Genomic DNA, 21109 nt, shown 5'->3' with positions numbered 1-21109 from the left:
GGAAGGTGTGCCCGCTGCCCCCTGAGCTAGTGGCAGGTAGCGGGGTACCAAACCGCCGTTAGGGGCTGTGTGCTGCTGTGACCGGGCAGGGTGGGGCTGGGAGAGCCACTCTGTGCTGGCAAGTGACTTTGCTTCCCCAACCTCCTCCTGTTTAGGCCCTGGAGTCCAGGGTCAGCCATCCCCTGTTATGAGATAGGCTTGCCAGGGTAGACAATACTTATCCCCCTTTTCATCCTGAAGAGTATTCCTTGTCATACTTGAATGTAGTCCTCTGCATAGCTGCCTCTGGCCCTCAGCACACAGCCCTGTGGACACAGCAGGCACCCTGGAGGGGGACCCTCCCTCAGCCACTGTTCACCTGGAAAGAAATCAGAAACCTGTCAAGTGCATCAACTCCTCAGGTTCATTTTACAGTAAATTATAGGGGTGTCTTCTAGAAACTGCAGAGAAATGGGTTTGTGTTGTTAAAAAGGCCTTGGAAATGCTGACGGCCTGGTGACAGGAGCTGTGTTCCGAGGTGAGTGTGAGTCACGGGAACATGAACCAGCGGGACAGGAAGCCGTGGCCGCGGCTGCATGGTGCCCCCCTCCTCCTCCGCAGGAATTCGACAGGGAGCAGCACGCCCACAGTGTCCTGCGGTTCCAGTTTGCTGAGGTGAAAGAGGCCCTGAAGCAAAGGGAAGAGCTGCTCGAGGTGGGTGGTGGTTCGTCTTTCTTTTTCTTTTGTTGGTTCCTTACTGAAGTTACTGAAAAATTGAGAGTTGAGGCAGATGCCCCAGGCTTCGGGAACCAGTTCCCTTCACTGTGAGGAGTCCCACTCTTCGCTGACGTTGTTTGTCTTGGGAGGTACGGCAGCCCCCAGAGCCGCCCACATCCTGGTCCTGGAGCCTGTGGACGTGCCACCTTACACGGCAAAAGGGGCTCCACAGATGGGACGAAGACGGGAAGATGGTCCCGGGTCATCCCAAGTCATCTCAGGGTCCTCACAAGAGGGAGGCAGGGGGTCTCAGGCAGAAACAGGTGGAAACAAAGGCCAGAGCAGTGTGAGGAAGGGGCCCCGAGCCAAGGGATGTGGGCGGCCTCTAGAAACCAAACGAGGGGAGGAAATAGATTCCCCCGAACCTCCCAAAAAGAACCCAGCCCTGCCCACACCTGATATTCGCCCATAAGGCTCACTTTGGACCTGTGACCTTTACCCAGAACTGCAAGAGAACAGATGGGTGGTCATTTGCCACAGCAGCAAATAGGACTGGTTTCGATTTGATGATGTCTTCAGTGCCTGTAAGTCAGACTCTCACCCAGGCAGGATATCTTCCTGCTCGTCTTGCAGCTGTGGAGGAGAGGGAAACCGAGTGAGCACAGGATTCATGAGAGAAAAAAGGCCGGTTCTCCACATGTTGTCTCTTGACCCCTTGACGGCCAGAACTCTCAGGTTATCTAGCCCCGGAGTTTTTCTTCCTGTTTAATCCTTTATCTGCTTTCTTTCTGTCTGTTCCTATTCTTCAGGAAATCCGACAGCTACAGCAGAAACAGGCGGGTTATATCAGGGAGATTTCTGATCTTCAGGAAACAATAGAGTGGAAAGACAAAAAGATAGGGGTAGGACTCTCCAGTGTTTGAAAACCCGTTCACCTGGGCAGTCTGCTTAGCAAATTTCGTGCTTCTAGAATCTTTGGTTCGCGCAAACGCTTGTATGAGTACGCATGCAACCCCTACATGACACAGAGATAATAAATGCAGTGAATACATTCACTTACCCATGTTGATATTAACTGCTGTTGAAGCTGACTTGTGCTGTGGAGATTCTCGTTTGTCCACAGTAACCGGGCTCTCCACCTCCACTGGGAGCGGCCTGGTGGCACAGGGAGGGGCCGGGAAGGCTCTCCGTGGCAGGCCTTACGTGCACAGTCTCAGCCCTCTTGAGGGTCCCTGTCCGGCCTTGCCTGGACTCAGAGGGGTTTAAGGAGGCTGCAGATGGCAGGTGTGTGCCCCACGTATTCCCACCTTGAAATCTTCCTGGGGAGGCCTTGGGCCCTTCTCCCACCACAGGAAAGGAAGGGGCAGCCCAGCTGCCTTTGGGAGGGATGAGTGGGAAGAAAGGCCCCCCATTCACAGACACAGCCGTGCTTCCTGAGGACAGATAGCTCCAAGCTGCAGCGCTCACACTGCTGGCCATGGCACCACATGTAGCTCTGCCCATGGTCTCCACACGTTTGCGCACATCTTCAGTGCATGCACATCGTGACTTGCTTTGACTTTAATGTTCTTATCAACACTGACTTAGGATTTTGTGGGAGTTAGGACCACTTTATGTTCATCTGTGACAAACTCCAAGAGTCAATGTAGAAAAATAGTCAAAGTTGCCAGAATAGTTGTTGCTTGGGGGTTCTTAAGCATTCTTCATATTCTTCATTTACACTTCATTTAAGTGGGTCCATCCCTTCTGTCCATCCTCTCTCAATGCTATGAAGCCGCAGACAAGCTAGAAAATGATGCAAATGAAATAGCCTCCTTCACACAGTTCATGCCTTTCAGGGAGCACGAACTGTGACATTTCTTGGCTGGCGTGAGCTAACTGAGAGGCTTGTCACCTGCGTCTCGTTTGTGTCTTCAGCATGTTCTGTCTAACGCCTTGACTCTTCAGTGTTTTACGTAGTAGCCGCCGCCGCCTTGTTCCTGCTCCTTAAGCCGTCTGCTTACCTGGGTGAATCTTCTCTCTCTTTGCTCTGCTGCACACTCAGGCTTTAGAGAGACAGAAAGAGTTCTTTGATTCCGTAAGGAGTGAACGAGATGATCTCAGAGAAGAAGTAGTCACGCTGAAAGAGGAATTAAAGGTATGAATGAAGCTGAAGTACAGTAAAAAAAAAATCCAGGGGACAGCAGCAAATGCCGGGATTCTCAAGAGTGAACACGTTTTGTACTGGCATGAATTTTACGCCCCTGATTTTAGTTCTGTTAATTAATTAAATCCTAGGTTAACTGACACTGAAGTGGCCTGTAAAGTGAATGTAGATCCAGGGAGGTGTGCCCCTTGCCTTGAGATGTTTATTAGCCTATTTGATCTTGAAAGCAGTTCTGATTTCCAAGAATTTTTTTTAATAGACTGTTAAAATTTTTTCTCATACTTGTTAGTAAGCTCTCTGGGACATTAACTCAGAGTTAGAGGATGTATTTGTTTCTTTGTATTAAAGGCTAATTTAAGGACTTGTTTAGCTGGGCTGTGGTATGCATAAGGCTCGCTGATTAGCCTTGAGACCCACTGGATTGTAGGAAAGTCCCATGCACTACCTGGGCCATGTCAAGGGGTCTTCGCTGCTGGCTAGACACGGAGTAAAAAAAAACCCGCAGGCAGCAGTAGAGGGGTCAGAGCTCTGGGTGGGCAGTCGGCACTGTGGGAGGCAGGGTTCAGAGAGGGTACAGCCTTGGGCAAATTCTTGCCTGTCAATGGAAACAAATCAGTGTGGGCTGCTTTTATTCAGGGGCGAAGGCCAGAGCAGCAGACCAGAGGGGCCAGCTTAGAGCTCAGGGTCATGATGCTGTCCTCACCAAGGCTGTGAGGACAGTGTTGGGGAACCCCTCCAGCCGAGAGGGGGCGCTGAGGGCAGCAGGGGTCGTGAGGGCATGAGGGAGGGCTGGTAAGGAGGGCTCCTGGAGTGGGCTAGTGTCGCTGGCGTTCAAGTGTCTCACTGTGCAGTGAGCAGGGGTTGTGTTTCTTTTGAACATTCCAAGCATTCTAGCCACTTTTTAATTCTTCCTGTAACGTAAATGTCATTCATTCCTTTCAGAACATGTGCATATTTCTTTCTTTATGTCTGTCTCTCTCTTTAAAGAATGCAACCAGAGTTTCTAAAGTAGAGGCCACTTTACAGTGGTTTGTCCGTGCCCCACTCTGTGGCAGCCTGCAGGCCATTCGCTGCGGTCACAGACACGCCCGCTGGAAGTGTTGGCAGCAGCCCGAGGCCCGGCCCACAGCGTGTCAGGGGGGCCGTTGGAGGCGGATGTCCCGGTTTGCATGTCTTGACAGAGTGCTTACAAGTGTGGGGCCTGGCTCTTCTTTACCCTGTAGAACTTTCCTCTACTCTAGGACAAATAGTTTCTTTTTTATTGTTCTTACTAAAATAGAGTTTGACCTAGTATCACTCAGCGAGCACTACGATGGGCCTGTTTTTGTTCCCAGAAACACGGAATAATCCTAAATTCAGAAATAGCTACCAACGGAGAGACTTCAGATACTCTAAGTAGTTTCGGATACCAAGGTCCAACCAAGATGGAGAAAGAAGAGCTGAATGCCCTCCAGACACCAGGGGACGAGATGCCAGGTAAGTACTTGCTTTCCTGGGGTCCAGGCAGCATTGATTCACCTTCCATGCATTATTAAATTTGAAGTAATCATCACTGATCAATTAACAATCACACCGCATGCCATTGTTCTGTCACTCCACGGGGACTTCCTCGCCAGCCATGTGACCACCCGCACGTGTTGTCTGGCGTGCCTCTCTGTTTAGTGCTTACCACCTGGGGCTGAAGAATACGTTTCTCTTGCTTCTCAAAGCCGCCAAGTGAGACTGTGGATGCAAGGAAAACGGTCTGAACACTAGGTGACAGCTGGGACAGCACTGTTCGGTTTCCTGAGACCTGTGCTGCCAAGAGTGGCTGACTTAATCTGTGCAGAACCGTCTGAGGGTCGGGCAGAAGAGCAGAGGCTATAGAGTAATTTAGTGGACGTATTTGCAAGCCCACAACATGCACCCACACACCACTCAGCACGTTGGGGGCACAAGGAGACTGGACAGCAGACCATGTCCTGGTTACCACCCCCAAGCTACCGCTCGGGAGGGCCAGGCAGCCCTGGGCGCAGAGCGCGGTCAGTGCGGAGTGTGCTCCTTACCGGCAGGAATCTAAACACACTTGCCCTTTGTCAGAGGTTGGGGCTTTGGACATCATGCTTTTGTTTCTGGAAGAATATAAATTGGGGGATCCAGTAGATTATAGGAATATTTTATACAGTTTGCAAATATCTGAAAAGATTCACCAATCAACATCTGTCATAATATTTGGCAGTGGGATCCACCCTCAGAATCTGGGGTGCAGCCTGAAGTGACCCCCCCCAGATGTGGCCTCACTTTCCTCTGGCTTCCAGTTGGGGTCCAGCTCTTTACAGTGAGGCTGGAATAAGGTCAGGGTCCTTGACTTTAATTTCCATTTAAATGATTTCATCCTGTTTATTTTTAGTTATGGAAATGCAGACGGCTGTAGGCCCCGGATTCTCAGGACAGGCTTCCTCAGGCAGTACCCTATTACCTCTAGGACTGTTAAAGGGTTACAGCTCTTTTAATGGGTTAAAGTTGTGAAGGAAGATAAAATAAATCCATTAATTCCCACCATACCTTTCTGTTAGCTACCTGAGCAGCTAGGAATTTGACCAGGCTGCTCTTGTTCAAATATACATTTTATAAATCTTTGATAACCGCTGTGAAATGAACCTTAAAAAAAATAGCAATACCAGTTTTGAAAGTGATCTTCAAATGTTTTTGATCACAAATCCTTGTCTGTAAAGAATTTTGGAAACTTTCCAACATATATGCTTATTGCTCATTTATATATGTCTACTATTTTGTTAATATAAAAATAGACATTATAAGACATATATACCTGTAGAAATTTGTAAAGGGTGAAGCAAAACTAACTAAACACAGGTGCTGCTACTTTCCCCATTTTTCCTGGGGTGTGTGCACACCTCCCCCACGGGGAGACCACTGGGTTATAAAAGTATCAAGCTTTGACTTTCAGTAATATGGTAGCTATGATGCTGGGGTTATGTTTGGAGAATCTAAAATACAGCTGTTCATTCCAAAGCCATAACATGTTCTTTAATTCATGATTCTTCAGTTGGTGAATGATTGAATGGCCCAGTGGTCATCCTGACCTTAGTGTCTGCTCCTGCCGGGAAGCCCCCGGCCCCCCGGGAAGAGAGCAGAGGCACAGACTGTGTTCCTAGGAAGACAGTGACCAGCTGGTGCGGGTGGACTTCTTTTTTCTGAACTGATCCCAAAGTATCTTCCTTGAGGTTGGCCTTGAGGCTGAGTTTCTTAATGTGAACTGAATGTTTACTTTATAAATATTTTGAAAGTTGCTTTTCGGGCTGTGTGATGTGCAGTAAGTGTGACGGCTGGAGGGGTGAGTAGCCCAGATGTGTGTTTGGAAGTGAGAATGGGGAGCAGAACCTTAAGTCGTTCTTAAACCCATCATTTTGGATTGTTCGGCTGCCTGATCCAGAGCTCTTCCTGTTAAAACTTAACTTCACCTCTGAAATCAGCCCACACACAGTGGCCCCTCTTGCCTCCGAGACGGGCAGTGGCCTGCACTGATCGAACATTGCTAATGCAATGGCTGCTTGCCGCACAGACCTGGCAGGGGCTTCTGTTTGCGTGGTTCTGTGATGACTCTCTCTCTTCTTAGGAATGGGGTCGGGGGGATGAGAACGTGTGTTTACGCTGTGATATATGTTGAGTGGTCACCACATCATGGGGTCCCTTCAATTTTCTCAATGGTCTTTTAGGAAGAGCCAATGAAGTGGAGGTGAAAAATGAAATTGTGGAGAATGAGGGGAAAAGAGAAATCTTGCAGCATACTGAGCAAGAACAGCACAAAGAGGACCCAGTAAAGGATCATATGGACACAGAGGTGTCCCATCCTGGTGAGGATGCCGAGGACCAGAAAACCTCCGAAGACAGTGCCTCCTCCCTAGGGCTGTTAGCAGGTGCCGCACACAAGGAGCAGGTTCAAGACCAAGTTCTAGAGAACACCCCCTTCCTGGAAGAAGCACAGCAGGCTCAGTCACACGAGGGCACAAACACGCCCCACGACAGGATAGGAGCTCCCCTTGAGGTGTCCAAATGTCTGAGTGAATTAGACGGTGAAATCCAGGGTCCTGTGACTGGGCAGGAGAGTTGTAATGCCTCGGATAGCAAAAACCGAAGTGAAGAATGTGCAGAAAAACAGGAAAAAGACAAAGACGATTTTAAAACCAACTTGGGAGAGGCCAGCACAAAACCATGTCAGGACCCTGCTCCTTTACAAACAGCTGAAGCTGGCAGTGCAGACACTGGGGGGCAGAGTGTGAGCCCCATGGGAGGTGTGGGGGGGGCAGGGCTAACTGGATCTGGGGAGCAAGTGGGCACAGTAGCCTCAAGCCCTCCCAGGTATGACGATGGCACCGAAGGTCATGACGGAACATGTGCAGTCGGTGGCCCCCGAGAGTGGGACCCGAGCACGGGGCACGACCTAGAGAAAGAACTTGCCGTCCAGGAAGTGGCTGAGCCCAAGGGGGTCCCGAGTCAGAGCACAGAAGTGGGTGGGGAAAACACCGAACAAGAGGACAAAGAAAGGGAACCGAGGGCTGAGAAACTGACGCAGACCGAAGTCCCAGGCATGCCTTGTTCTGCAGCGGCCCTAAGCAGTCCTCAGGGGACAGGTCCCAGCACAGTGGATGCTGGAAGTGAACCCGCAGACACGAGAGAACCTGATGAAGAAAAGAGTGACCAGCAGGCAGACGCACTGGATTCGTCACAAAAGAAGACAAAAAACAAGAAAAAGAAAAACAAGAAGAAAAAAATACCAGCGGCGGCCGGAACCCTTAACGAGGTTAAGAAAGAGTTAACTTTTCAGGACCCAGATTTAAGTGAAGTTAAGGAGGAAGAGCAGGTAGGATTTACTGACAGAAGTCCAGTCGTAGAAGCACCAAGTGAGGTCACTGAACATCCCCAACAGGTTGTAGCAGGAGGCGGTGAAGATGTTGACTGTCCAGAAAATCCTAAAATTGAGTTGGATGGAAAATTTAACCAAGATGATGATGTAAACACTCAGGCAGGAGAAGTAATAGCTGAAGGAGACACGTTACATTTTGAAGATGCTGCAGTTCCGTCATCAGGCACTCTTGCCAGGGATAAAGAATTAGATGAAGGTGTGACAGAGGATAATGGCGAAGAAGACGCCACCGCTCAAAGCAATCCTCCGGGACCGGAGAATGAAGAGGCGCCTCGCAGGGCCCTGCTCGAACGTCCCTCAGGGGATGTGAATGATGCCTCCCAAACAGAAGGTACAGAAGGGCATGAGATGTCAGAATATCCAACTCAGGTAGTCAGGGGGGCTCCCGATGGCACCGGTCCAGAGGGTGACAACCTGGCACCAGCCGGGGAGTCGGACAGCAGAGGGACACAAGGCAGGGGCGAGAAGGGCAAAAGCAGGGAAGAGTGCTCCCTGTCCTAGGCCGGGGGCGGCGTGTTCGAGGGGGCCGAGGACTGCCCAGTAAGTCCCAGCCGAGAGGCTTGTGTCCGTCACCCCCGCTGGGGAGGTTCACGGATGTTCTAGATTGAGAGAGATGCACCGTATGACACTTGACCACAGCACTAGCTACTACTTTCAGTTAGAGATCGTTACTCATAGATTGTATTTCATCATTAAGGTTTCACCCCAGAGTGGAAAGACACAGCTGTCATCAGCTGAAGTTCCTGATTGAGAGCGTACTAGAAGGTGGTATCAGACACCTGTTCGAGTAATGCTGTTGGCATTTCTGCTTAAAATGGGAATCAAAATATTTAACATTTGCCTTAAACTGATAGGAATGTGGATATTCTCGTCCAGAACGGCATCTAATTGAAATGACCAAATAGCATTCTGAGATTTCCACATTATGAGTGTAGTTGATAATTAATGAGTCTCATTCAAATATATGTATTTTCTTATTGGATTTTGATCTGCACATTATAATCTATATGTTATTTTATTTTTGAAAATAAATTTTGAAGGAGATAAATGGCCAAATAGCATATAGGTCACTGAGTGATAGGATTTGCACCTTAGAACAATAACTAATCATGGCAGGGATACCAAGTAAATGCCTGCCAGCACTTGAGAGAGCTCACCTACCTGCCTTTACCTCGCCCAGGTCGAGTTTATCTCAGACCAGTACTTTCAAATCTTACTGTTGATGATACCTGAATTTACTTTGTAGGAAATTCAACTTCACTTCTTGTCAAGTGGGTACCAAAGTTATTTTATACAAAGATTTTTTTAAATCCTTTTTTGTGAAAGAGATAACACATTGCAATTGCATTTCCTACTGTAGTATTTGGGTGGGGGAGTCATTTCTAAAATAGATTTTTTTTTACCTTAAAATCACTTCTCTTTGTAGTTGTCTGATCATTATTCAGAAGAGCAGTACAAAAGGCTACTATTCTTTTGCAAGCTGCTGATTAGGCTGTAACAGGATGTTTTAAAGAGTTAAGTTACTTTTGGTATTTGGGCATAAATAGTCTCCTTGGTTGTTTCTCAGTATATTCTTATTACAAAAATCTTGTTTTGATTTTCCTTAAGGAAATTTATATTTTCTGTATAAAGAAGCATGTAAAAAAACCCATTGTCAAGTTAAATTAAAAAGTAATTGTAAAATACTAACATCACAAGGGAATGTTCATTGGGTGTGCTGTTGACACTTTATGAGATTATATGAATTCATATTACTGTTACAGGATATAACTGAGTGCAAAAGAGCAAAACCTCAATGGAATTTGAGGCAAACATAAGTGTTATTATGCAATTGAAATAAAAACATTTTATAATTTTACAAGCCTGTGATTCCACTTTTTGGGTTATTTGAATTCTGACTGTGGCTGCTGTTGCACATAATCCCCTCTTCAAAGTAGTATCTCTTTTTCTGGGACGCCAGTTGCCAGTTGGAGGTTTGTATTGCCAGTAATGAATGACTGTCTTCTCCTGGCGTCTAGACCCGGCCTAGTGTTGGGCCAAACTTGGGAGAACTGAGAGGATCTTCCCCTCCTGTGAGACTGTTGAGGTTCTGATGGAAGAGCCCCAATGGGAAGGACCTCCTTCCTGTGGCTCTGCTTACCAGTGCCAAGACTTGAATGTTTTAGAGAGTGTGATGAAAATAAATATTGACTCTTTCTGCATAAGTGTCCTAAAGTAGAGACCAATGGGACCGAGACGTCCTCTCCACTTGTGCCTTATAAATAGAAAATATGAGGCTTGCTAGGGGATCAGGGCCAGGGCTGCAAAGGACTTTAAAGGGTTTAGCCCATGTCCCTAATGTTAGCAAAGCTGCATTCCTACTGGAATGCTCCACTGAGAAATGGCTCTCCTTACTGCTCTAAAGGCCTCTGGGGGGGGTGATTCAACAGGCAAGCTCACTGAGCGGCAAGGTCACCAGACCATTTTAAGTTCTTTCCTTCCCATTACTCAACAGCATATGTAAAAATAAGCTAGCCAGCGAATAAATATTTTTGATCACTTCATAAATATATGGAAGGCACTGGGCCAGTGAACAAACAGACAGGGCCCAGCATCTAGTGGGAGTGGACAGCCGAGAATTAGGCAGTTGGCAACAAAGAAGCAAACAGGAATGAGCACCACCAACACCATCTCTGATAATCTAAGGACCTGCATGGTGCACACCAATTACTCTGCTCCAAGGGATGACATCATAGCCCAGCACGGTAACTGATGTTCATAGGGAACTGGTTACCTGTTCCCTATGTATATTCTGTTTAAGGCAAAGAGGTATATAAGGCAATTTGGAAAGATTTCAAAGTCAGAAGATTCAGACTCAGAGCTAAGGATTGAAAAGTTAGCTGCCAACCACATCCCCAGAGACTGTTGAGGTTTCCCCTTCGTGCAGAACAGAGGAATTGGTTGCTGGCACTTTAAATCAGAAAGCTGGGCTCTGTTTCAGCCCCAAACCAGAACATGCCTACTGGATGTAAAATGTGTATGTTCCATTATAATGAAGTGTAATTCACAGAATTTTGAATTATAGCTTGTTGTGTTGCAATATACAAAGGTTGGGAAGCAGTAAAGATTTTTAAAGAGTTTGTAGGGATGTGATGTGCTCTGAGTACTTTGATGTTTGGTATTTACAGTTAACAGGAAATCTAATGATGTGAATGTTTAAATTTCCACTGTCACTAGGATCCTAGAATACTCCTGTGAGTTACATGGTTTGGGGTCCCTGTTTTCTATGGGTAGACTCCTCTCCTAGGAGAACGCCTTACACAGGATGCCACCATGGCCATCGAGACAGGAACACAGCACTAAGGTTAATTCCAAATGTCCAGGTTCCAGGAGGAAAGGAAGGGGTGGGTGTGCATGCATCATGTGAGACGACGTGCTTATTCAGCAGGGCAATCATACACAGAGAAAAACCCCTCACTCTCTCCCTTCTCCCACCCACTGCCTCTGTTACATCCAGACTTACATATTTTTCAAGATGTTAATGGCCTCAGCATGGCTGATGTAGATAGTTCTCATCTGTGCAGACCTCGTGGACCCGTAAACAGGAGAAAAACGAGTCATCTTCAGCAGCCCGCCCCTGCTCTGCCTTCCGCAGGAAGGAGATGCTAGGGAGCTGGCCCCAGCCAGAACGAAGACTGCCCTCGTGAACTACAGTCACCCTGAGGTAGCTCGAGGAGGGAGTGGATTTCTTGAGACCTCAGTCTCCCCCGCATTACCTTTGGGAATTTGGAGGGGAGAGCAGAGCTCATGACGGCTGAAATTAACCCACAGAACGAAATTTACCCTCCTGGTGGCATATGATAAGCAAGCTACCTCCTCTCGCTGTGCTTTACTTTGCTCCCTGGAAATGGGGTTCAAACCTGTCTCTAAGAGTTGTGAGGATCAGATCCAGGCAGAGCACTAGAAAGTGAGTGCTCAGTGACTGTGGTCATCGCTGGGGGTTGACCTTGCTGTCCCCTGGGCAGACGAGGTAATGACGAGCGAGCCCAAAGCATGCCGGAGGACAGGCTCAGAGAACCCCAACACCTGCTCCCACTGGCTGCCTCAGGGTGTCCCATGAGGCTTCACCTCCTTGTTTCTCCTTTTGCAGGCCTCTAGGATGCATACCAGGAAATCGGTTGGAATTTAATATCCAAAACCTAGATTTTGTTTAAAAAACATAATCCTTTAACAATATTACTGAAATTTCTTTAATAGGCAGCTCATTTTAACTTCCCAGTGTAAAAGAAAATTTAATCTGAGACATTGTGACTTCATTTCTTTGAGCCTTGCTTCTAAAAACTGCAGCCATGGTTGTTTACATCTGTTTATAAATTGGAACCAATGATGAGCAATGCCACTTAGTAAATATAGGAGAGTAAGATCCCTGCAACACGCTTACCAAGTGTTAGTGAGCATCTCAGTGATGTACCACTATTCACTCAACAAATCAAATTGATTTTTAAAGCTATGAAAAAGCAGTTATTCATTTTCTCATATCAAATTTCCTTTCTCTATTTTCTTAAAACTAGTTTTAATCTGCAATTCTGCTTTAAAATTTCCTTAAAAATTCCACTTCTCTCCATTTCTCAGTCTCACCGTAAGACTATGGTCAGATTACCCTTATTTCTCATTTTTTTGCTAGCCCTATTATGACATGTTAGCATTGATTTTTTCACTTGCTATCTGGGATATTTGAAGTTGTCTACTGAAAAAATATAAAATTGTACTATAGATATATAAGCTTCAAGATCACTCATATATTCAGTGTTTCTTATGATGCATATGTTTTTTTGTATATAAGAATATAAAATAGTGTTGAATAAAAGCTGGATTTATAACTAAAAATATTTTTTGCTGCAGTCGGGTTTATAGAAGAGAAAGAATAAAATACCTGTCAGAAGTAATTTGGCTGTATGTAAATTAACAGGCAACTCAAAGAATCATAAGCTAATCCTGTATCATGCTCAACATTTTCTGGTTTCCTGTATTTTGTAATGTGCCTTTCAAAATAACAACTTAGGTGTTTGGAAAAATCAGAGAAGCACGTAACTTGGATTAGGATGCGGTTGGTGATTTTTTTTATATGGAAACACATGCATTTTAAATGAATTACTCCCACTTCCCATGGCTAGTCAAAAGCTGGGCTCATGAGAGCGCCGTCCCCTCAGAAGAGCAAGCCCAGAGCTGGGAGCCCGGGTCTGACTTGGCTCTGGGTCTAGATTTGGAAAAGCGATGGGCGCCGCGGCTGGGGGCAGCCCTGAGGCCTCAGGAAAGCTCCTTGGTGGCGCTGGGTGTTGCCCTCTCACCTGTAGAAGAGGGACATGGTGGCGGTGCTGCCTTAGGGCTTCTAGAACAGCACCTGACCTGACGCAGAGGGAAGACACGGCACACGCTGGCAGCCTGCCGCCATCACAGCCTCCTGGCTTTGCCCTGACACTGGTGTAAACCCCTAAGCCCTCAGCCCTCCCCAGGCCTTGGTGTTGCTCTTCGTACTCCTTCAGGGAGATGTTTGTGGGACCTCTAGATGCTCATGTGTGTGCACGCTTACATATCTGGGGTGGGAGGAATGACAGGGTCCTAAACTATTCCTGCCTTCTTCCTCAAAAGAGTAACAGCCCTTGACAAGTGGGTTAGTGGGTATGTTGTCAGCAGACATACAATTCCTAAATATATAGTCAGAACCCCGATGCGGGTAAGTCCATGAAAGAAATGAGAAAGAAATACCTCCGTGATGTCAACTTGGGAATTCAAGGCTAACGAAAATGCTGCTGTTTGATGCGGCTCTCAGTGTGTGGGTACCTTGCTGATGATGTCACACTGTGAAGCCTGTGAGGTCTTGTGTTGCAGTGTGGTCTGGTCCTAGCGCTCTTGCATGCTAACCCCAAGTAGAAGATTAGCCTGTTTGCATGCGGTCGGATGCTGCCCCTGACGAGACAAGCATGTGAGGGAGGCTGACTTCTTCCCCGTCCTGTCTGTGACCTCATCACTGTGGTACGTGTGTAATGCCGTCATCATCACTCTCACTAACCCGAATGCCCATTCTCCAGGTTAGTGATCTGCTGAAAGGGCAGGGCACAGATTCACCTAAACCTCTTATCTTTCTGATTCCTTCAGATATTAGGTTGAAAAAGCTTGTTGACGAACGGGAATGCTTGTTGGAACAGGTAACAATCTTTTTATTATTTGACGAGTTCTCCAATGGGGCGCCTGAAACCATGAGCCGGAGCCCCGCCCTTGCTTCCGTCATCAGGGATCCCTGACGCATCCTGCGGGGAAGCTGTCCCCACGCGGCAGGGGCTCTGTCTTTATCCAAGTAGAACACCGGATGGCTTAGGAGGCTCAGAGAGGATGTCTGTAACACTCAAGGCCGTGGAATTGAATTCAAATCACTCTACATCAATTGCTGCTTAAAATAAATATTTACGTGGAAGGCCTAGATTCGCCCCTGGGAGGCAGGGGCATTGCTGGGGCGGTGCAGCACCAGCTCTCTGTTCCACGGAGGTCCGTCTTAGAATCTCTGTGAGCAACACCCCTGTCCGGCAGGTATGTCTTTGTTGAACATGATCCGAGTTATTTTAACTATGGTTTACTTCCATTACTCTCTTCCACCTCAAGAAATGCGAAACAGTTGCCCCATTTGGTCTTTTTTGTATGCGAGATAGTTATTAAGTCACTCTACAGCCTCTTTCTAAGGAAACTCAGTCCCTCTCATTTTCCTTCACAATCCTAATCAAAGGTATTTGCCTGACTTTCTACAATTCTGTTGAAGATTTCTCTCAAAATTGGGGAAACAAACTAAATATTGTAGGAGGATTTCTTGAAGCGCCTGTGATCTTTCAAAGACACGTGTCCATCAAAATTCTGTACTTAGAAAAGCAGTGTGCCCCAATGGCCGGGATGTGCTTGGCGCTGGGCTCTGCTCGTGTCAGTGTATGTTGGGACTCCCAAGTCCACAGAGATTGGACGTTAATAGGACATGGGCTGGGAGAATACCCATTGGACACCAGAGAATTCTGCAGGCATGCTCTTACTGCAATTCCAACTATATGTGTCTCTCTTAGAAGAAAGCTATGTGGAGGCTAACCCCCAGAAGGCAGCAACTGCAACTTGATCAGGTTCTGTGGAAAAGCACCCTGTTCTGCTGGGGACTCAGTGACAGTAGTTCTGTGCCCAGAAGGCTCCATGTGGCCCTTCCTGGCTTCTTAGCGAGTGAATCAAAGGCTAATAGTGTGCTGACTTGATACCTCTTCCATAAATATTCTAAGTATTTTATGTACACTCTCCTAAATGCAAGAGGAATTTCAACCTTAAAAATAACATTTTTCCCAGTGTTACAAAACATTTCATGCCTGTTACTGTAAATTATAATTCCATTTTCATTATACAATTACTTTCTGAGAAGAATACTAACTGGCAGAAGGTTTTCCATGTATTTATTTGGGTTGGTTTGTTTATTAAAGGCTCCCTATGTGGCTGGAGGGTTGTAGAGTGTGACCTTCTATTCCATCTCTCAACGGCTTACCTGTGTGACCCTGTCTCTTTGGCATTAGAGGCACATGAAACGACTTGAAAGGCAGCGTCTGATTGTATTTAGGGGAGTTGGTGTTTCCTTTACTCACCGCTCCTTTCTGGTAGGCTCTAAACTCAGCATTTCAGTCTTGTTCAGACTACATAAATTAACATATTTTATTGGTGGATGTTTCCAGATTAAGAAACTCAAAGGTCAGCTGGAAGAGAGACAGAGGAACGGCAAACCGGACCATCTACGCCCTGAAGATGATGTCTTAGAAAACGGGACAGACGTGCATGTGATGGACCTACAAAGTAAATGTCAACCCTGTGTAAAAGAGACCCTTTTACGTGTGTACTTGTGCTAGAGGAGAAAAACTCATGCAGAGAGTGCCTGGTGTTCCCCATACTCCCACAAAAGCCCTGAGTACGAAAAGCACGAAGAGGTTTCTTTACATGAGAGAACAAGGTTGGGCCGGTGGGCAGGGCACAGATGTTTCTGTCTGAGCCTAAGAAATAGTCCAGGTGCCCAAAAACACGCAACAAGATACCACCATATGATGCACGGCAAGAAACCGCGTTTCACCATGCTGGGTACAGCTGTTTTTTGATCTGGTGATTATATGGAAAAAACGGAAGGCATTTTTCTATGCTAGAAAACTAGAAAGAAGGTTAATGGAGGTAACATTAGGCCTAGCTGCTCCCGACTTTCCCCTACCCCCTCCATCTCTTCATCTTTGTTCTCGTGAGCTCTCACCTGGGTACATGGGGAGAGAGCGCTCGCTTCTGTCTCTGCTCGGAGAGTTGTGGGACCACAGGCCAGAACTTAGAAGTTTGCAAGACAATTACAAAATAAAGGCTTGCCTCCCAGTAACTATTGTTCTCACATTTTAAAAGCCCAAGAGCTTAACAGATTTTCCTTTTCTATCAACCTTTAGGGGATGCCAACAGACAGATCAGCGACCTCAAATTCAAACTTGCAAAATCCGAGCAAGAGATAACTGCATTAGAACAAAATGTACGTGCACACTTGTAAGCAGTGATGGATGGCTAAGTTGATGATTAACTGAAGTTTTCTTGCTGGAACTCGTCCCTGAAAGGCTGAGGACAAAAAGAGGCAGAGATTTATAGAACCAACAAAGGTCCTTAATATATTTCTTACAGAGAGAAAAAGTTAAGAAGGAAAGGTCATTATCAGGATTTAGGTTGATAGAATCAATACTAATCCTTCATAAACTGCCGGAGTCCTGCTCCAGCGGGTCCAGGCGTCCCCGAAGGTGAACGGCATCGGCGAGTGAGTGAGGGCACGGACACCAGCAGAGATGCCAGGCTGGCCGTTGACTGACAGAAACTTCAAGCATTATATAGGGATTGGTTACATAAAGTCACCATAAAATCATCGTAAAGCATGCATCCTTAGGTGTTTATGGCATAATCTACCTCCCGGAATGTTCCCCTGCTCTTCCAACCATGAGAGGTCATCCTGGTCTTTTCCTCAAGATTTTTCTGTTGCTCTTTTACTTTTGGATTTTAATCTCAGGTTAAATTTCTACATGACAACACAATGTTTTCTAAATGTGTCTTAAAACTTGTTTAATCTAGGAAAGGTCATCTTAAAATTGGTCTCCCACCTAGACTCGCTGTGGGGCGTGTTTTTTCTATAGTTCCCCAAAACCACTTACAGTAGAATGAGCGGCACTCGTTCTGGCGATCTTGGCTGTAACAGCGCCTCCCATGACCCCCACAGGAATGGCTCCTAAGGAGACTCTGCCAAGATGTTTGGCTCCTCCAAACAAGGCTCCCGTCTGCTCTCTTGACCCATACCTTATCATGGTCATCTCTTATTTCTCCTGGGGGCCAAGTTGGCCTGCGAGTTGTACCCTGAATTCACCTGAACCTTCTTTTATTTCCCAACCCAGGTATAATAACCCACCGGCCTGGGGGGAATGTGTAGGGTTTAATTTTCTCTTAGATGAGGGACTATCTTGACACAAGCCGGGTTTTTATGATCGCTCTACGGTTCCCAACAGTCCTTCCCCGGGGGCTTCCTTCATTGGCTCATTCTGAGGCCCTTTCTTAGGAATGGCCCCCAGGGGCATTTTCTGATTCATGGGGCTGTTTGGACTAGGGGAATAGTCAAATTAAGCAACAGAAGAGATATCGTCAAGCTCCCCTTTGGCGGCTCGCGGTGCGTTAGCCTCCTGGGCTGTGACATCAGGCAGGCGGTGTAGGTTGGCTCCCAGCAATAAGCAATGGTCAGTTGTAGAAAGTAGCTGATGTGGCCAGGCAGTTTTTTCCAAATTTTGTGGGTTTTTTAATAATTTATTTAATTAAAAAGCACTTCATGTGGGGACATTCCTCACCCGGACTGTTTGTCTGCTTCTCCCAGCCAGGCAGCTCCCTCTGGTACCTAGATTTGGCTTACTTATGTCTGGCATGCTGAGCAAATTGGGGGCCCATTATGTTCTAACCAAAGGGAGAGAGAAAAACAGGTACTTTTTCCCGCGTCAGTTGTGGGTATTCTTGGCTGGAACTTTTGTAGAAATAAAAATGAGAACAGCACACCTAGAAAGTGACGAGTTCCAGAGCACGCTTTGGGGCCAGCAGAGTGTCCAGGAGGCCGTGGCTGCGCCCGTCTCCACAGCAGGCCTGGCTGGGAAGTGCCAGCCCAGAGCTGCCCCCCCCCACCGCCGTCTGTCGGCGCCTGGCCTTTCCTCTTCCCTGCACGCTTCCCACCCGCCTCCCCAGGAGAGATGAGACTGCAGCCGAGGTCCCCGGGGAACCTTTGCAGGGCCCTACCCTTCCCCAGCAGAACAGCCCCGCAGAGAGGGGAGACAGCGTCACGGAGTCAGTGCTGTGGGGAGCGCGCTTTGGGACCAGGGTCAGAGAAGAAGCAGGTCCCTGGGAGGTGTCAGCACCGGGCTGCTCAGAAATAGGAGCAGACAGTCGGCTGGGCTAGACCTTACCTAGCCCAGATTGCTAGATCATAATTATTTGCTTGGTCTGTTCTCCCATTTTACTGAATCGTACCCTTTGATCCCAAATATGGGAAAGCAATTGGAAAATGAAAATAAGCCTATCAATGTATACATATGGTGTGTCTCTTCCTTATAGGTAATAAGGTTAGAAAGTCAAGTATCACGTTATAAATCAGCTGCTGAAAATGCCGAAAAAATAGAAGATGAACTTAAGGCTGAGAAACGGAAACTCCAAAGAGAGGTATATTTTCTAGGCTATTTTCAGGAAAAGAATGGGTAATGACATTCTGGTTGGGCCAGCAGAGGGAGGATTTCCCACAGGAACGCCTGCCCCTGGGTTACTGACTGTCACGTCATGCCACACTGCTCTGAGGGCCGCGCTGACGTCATAAAGGAGACCGTGGGCCTGCCACGTGGGAGCTGAGGGCCAGGATCGCCGGCAGTCCTTCTCCCGTGGCTGTTATGCCACCAGCATGTCATTCTTACTCTGGGCCCTTTGTAGACGATCTTTTTTTTCCCAAGCTTCTCTCAAGTTCTTTTTGTCTTTTGTTTTCTGCAGTTTCACTCTAATGTGGTGTAAATGCATTTGTTGCTCTTTTGTTCTGCTTGGGATGTGTTGTGTTTCTTGGATCTATGAAGTTTTTTTTTCTAATTCCATTTTGGAAGAACTTCCACCACGATCTCCCTAAGTAATTCCTCCTCCCTGGTTCTTCTGTGCCTCTAATCAGGGGGTCAGACCCTCTCATTGCTACCCTCTCACTCTTAACAGCTGCCGTTCTATTTCCCATCTCTTCTCCATCTGTTGCACAAAGCATTATTTTTGCAAAGTTCTTTCAGTTTGCTAACTTTAGTTTTTTTACACTGTATTCATTCCTCTTGTTCTGTAGACATGTATGTGTCTTTGTTAACCATATGCTTATTTCTTTAAAGATGTTGTGCACAGCTGTCCTGTTTTTCATGTCTGACAACTAAAACACAGGCAGCTCTTCGGGGGTCTGATTCCGTTGTTTATTGCTCCCGCTGCCTCAAACAACCTGTCCCTGTGTATGTTTGGTGTTTTGTGAGGCTATACTTGATTTTAATTTGTGGAAAAACTACAGTCATGACTTGGGGAAGTTTCCTGCAAAGAGGGCTTGCTTCTGCCTCTGACCCTGTCTGCTGGTGAGAGGCAGGCAGGGGTTTATTAACCTGTCCCAGAATGCCAGCCACCCTCCTTGAGGGTTTTAGATCAGCAGCAGAGGCACAGACCCTGTTCTAATGAGGGCTGTCTCCACAGCCACAGCTCGATATTTACCCCTGCCTCAGGCTCCTGCACTAGCCCTCTGCCTGCTGGTTCAGACGGCTCCCTGCTGATGAGCCTTCTGCTCCGACCCCCAGGCTCTGTGGCCCTGGCTCCCAGGGGTGACCATCTTGAGCTCAGGCTTCCCTGCTTTGGTTTCTGGCCCCAAAATCCTTGCTCCCCGCTGCCCAGGGCTGCGAGGACCACCTCCAGCAGGTCCAGGCTCAGCTCTGTTTGTCTCACTTAACCCTTTGTGATCAGGATCCCAAGACTGTGCCATATCTGGGTCTAGTTGTTTCAGAGGAGGAAGGTCGCCTAGTTACTCATGAGGCCAGAATCTTGTGTCTTGTTTTACTTTTTAAGCACACACACACACACACACACACACACACACACACACACACACACACACATTTGTATTCAGGATCTCCATGGGTGCAGGCTGTAATTGCATTTTTCAGTGGGATTGAGTTTTGGTGATCCTGTTCTAGAGGAAACAGGTTCCTCAAAGCTGCCTTTTTTTCCTTCTTTGTTCCCAGCTTCGCTCTGCACTGGACAAAACAGAAGAGCTTGAGGTGAGCAACGGCCACTTAGTGAAGCGTCTGGAAAAAATGAAAGCAAATCGGAGTGCACTATTGTCCCAGCAGTAAGCACCAGCCCACCCAGGACCCTGGTCAGCGCTTGCGAAGTGCAGACTTGTGGGCTCTACTGTTAACCGTCCGGGAGCGCTGCTGCGTCCCCTGCTTGAGAGAGCGCCCAGCCCGGTGAGCACATGGCCCGAGCACAGGGCTCCTCTGGGCTCCCGACTGGCTCACCCGGGAGCCCCAGCAGCCGCCCGTGCCTCTGTCTGCAGAGCCCGACCCTGGGCTGGGCTGCCACTCTGAACCTGCAGGTCATTGAATAAGCACACTGGGCCCTGGAAGCCCCGGGTCCCGTGGCACAGCAGTCTCCCATTGCCGTTCCAAACAATCAGAGTAAAGGTTCAAGGGGGGTTTGAGTTTTATTTTCATGTGTCTTGCTGAAAATTAAAGGGAAATGTTACAGTGTTGGGACTTGCTTTCATGGCAGAATCTACAGTTTGAGCAATCTCAGTAGTGTCTCTTAGTCTACGCTTTCATACACAAAACACTGTGGAACCACAAGCCATTACCAGGCAAAACTCTTTAACTAGAACAAGGGGATGGTCTAGAAGTAAAAGTGACCTTAAGAAGACTCTTTACAGGCAACAAATAAAGCTTTTCTAAGAGTTTTTTGCATCTGTTCAATAAGAATACTTTTTTCCAGGGGAGTCAGGCAGTAGCTTCACTGAAAATGACAGCTTTTCATTTGCATTATTTAATCCTTATATTTGGAATTGAAGTTGTTAACTTCTTTTAAAGAATGTACTGCTAGAAAAATTAAAAAATGAAATGTCAAAGGCTTCAGCAATGTGGTTTTTATTTTTTCCCACTGAGAAAGAAGACTTTCATTTAACTATTTCATATTAATTGTTCTTTATATTTTGGATCATCTTTTTTATGTTTTAAGCATATCAAATCAATAAATTTTTCTTCCCC

At 47.0% G+C, this 21109-nt stretch overlaps 1 protein-coding gene across 50 annotated transcripts in view; it reads left to right on the top strand.

Moving 5' to 3' along the window:
• The window catches only part of LRRFIP1 (LRR binding FLII interacting protein 1), a 131267-nt gene extending 110671 nt beyond the window's left edge, over positions 1 to 20596 (top strand). For 40 of the 50 annotated variants that reach the window (XM_036901110.2, XM_036901104.2, XM_057503381.1 and 37 more), the window contains 5 exons: positions 601 to 693; positions 1506 to 1598; positions 2741 to 2833; positions 4177 to 4318; positions 6559 to 9627. In XM_036901110.2, the coding sequence (XP_036757005.2) occupies positions 601 to 693; positions 1506 to 1598; positions 2741 to 2833; positions 4177 to 4318; positions 6559 to 8267 (2130 nt within the window). In that variant the 3' untranslated portion in view covers positions 8268 to 9627. Of the gene's footprint in view, positions 1 to 600; positions 694 to 1505; positions 1599 to 2740; positions 2834 to 4176; positions 4319 to 6558; positions 9628 to 13901; positions 13952 to 15493; positions 15612 to 16234; positions 16315 to 18410; positions 18516 to 20092 lie in introns of those variants that run through there. The other 10 variants (XM_036901140.2, XM_036901143.2, XM_036901145.2 and 7 more) reach the window with 4 other exon arrangements.
• The last annotated feature ends 513 nt before the right edge of the window (positions 20597 to 21109 follow it).

The sequence above is a fragment of the Manis pentadactyla genome, chromosome 6, assembly GCF_030020395.1.
Source record: "Manis pentadactyla isolate mManPen7 chromosome 6, mManPen7.hap1, whole genome shotgun sequence".
NCBI lineage: Eukaryota > Metazoa > Chordata > Mammalia > Pholidota > Manidae > Manis > Manis pentadactyla.
This window is presented reverse-complemented; position numbering and strand designations above follow the sequence as displayed.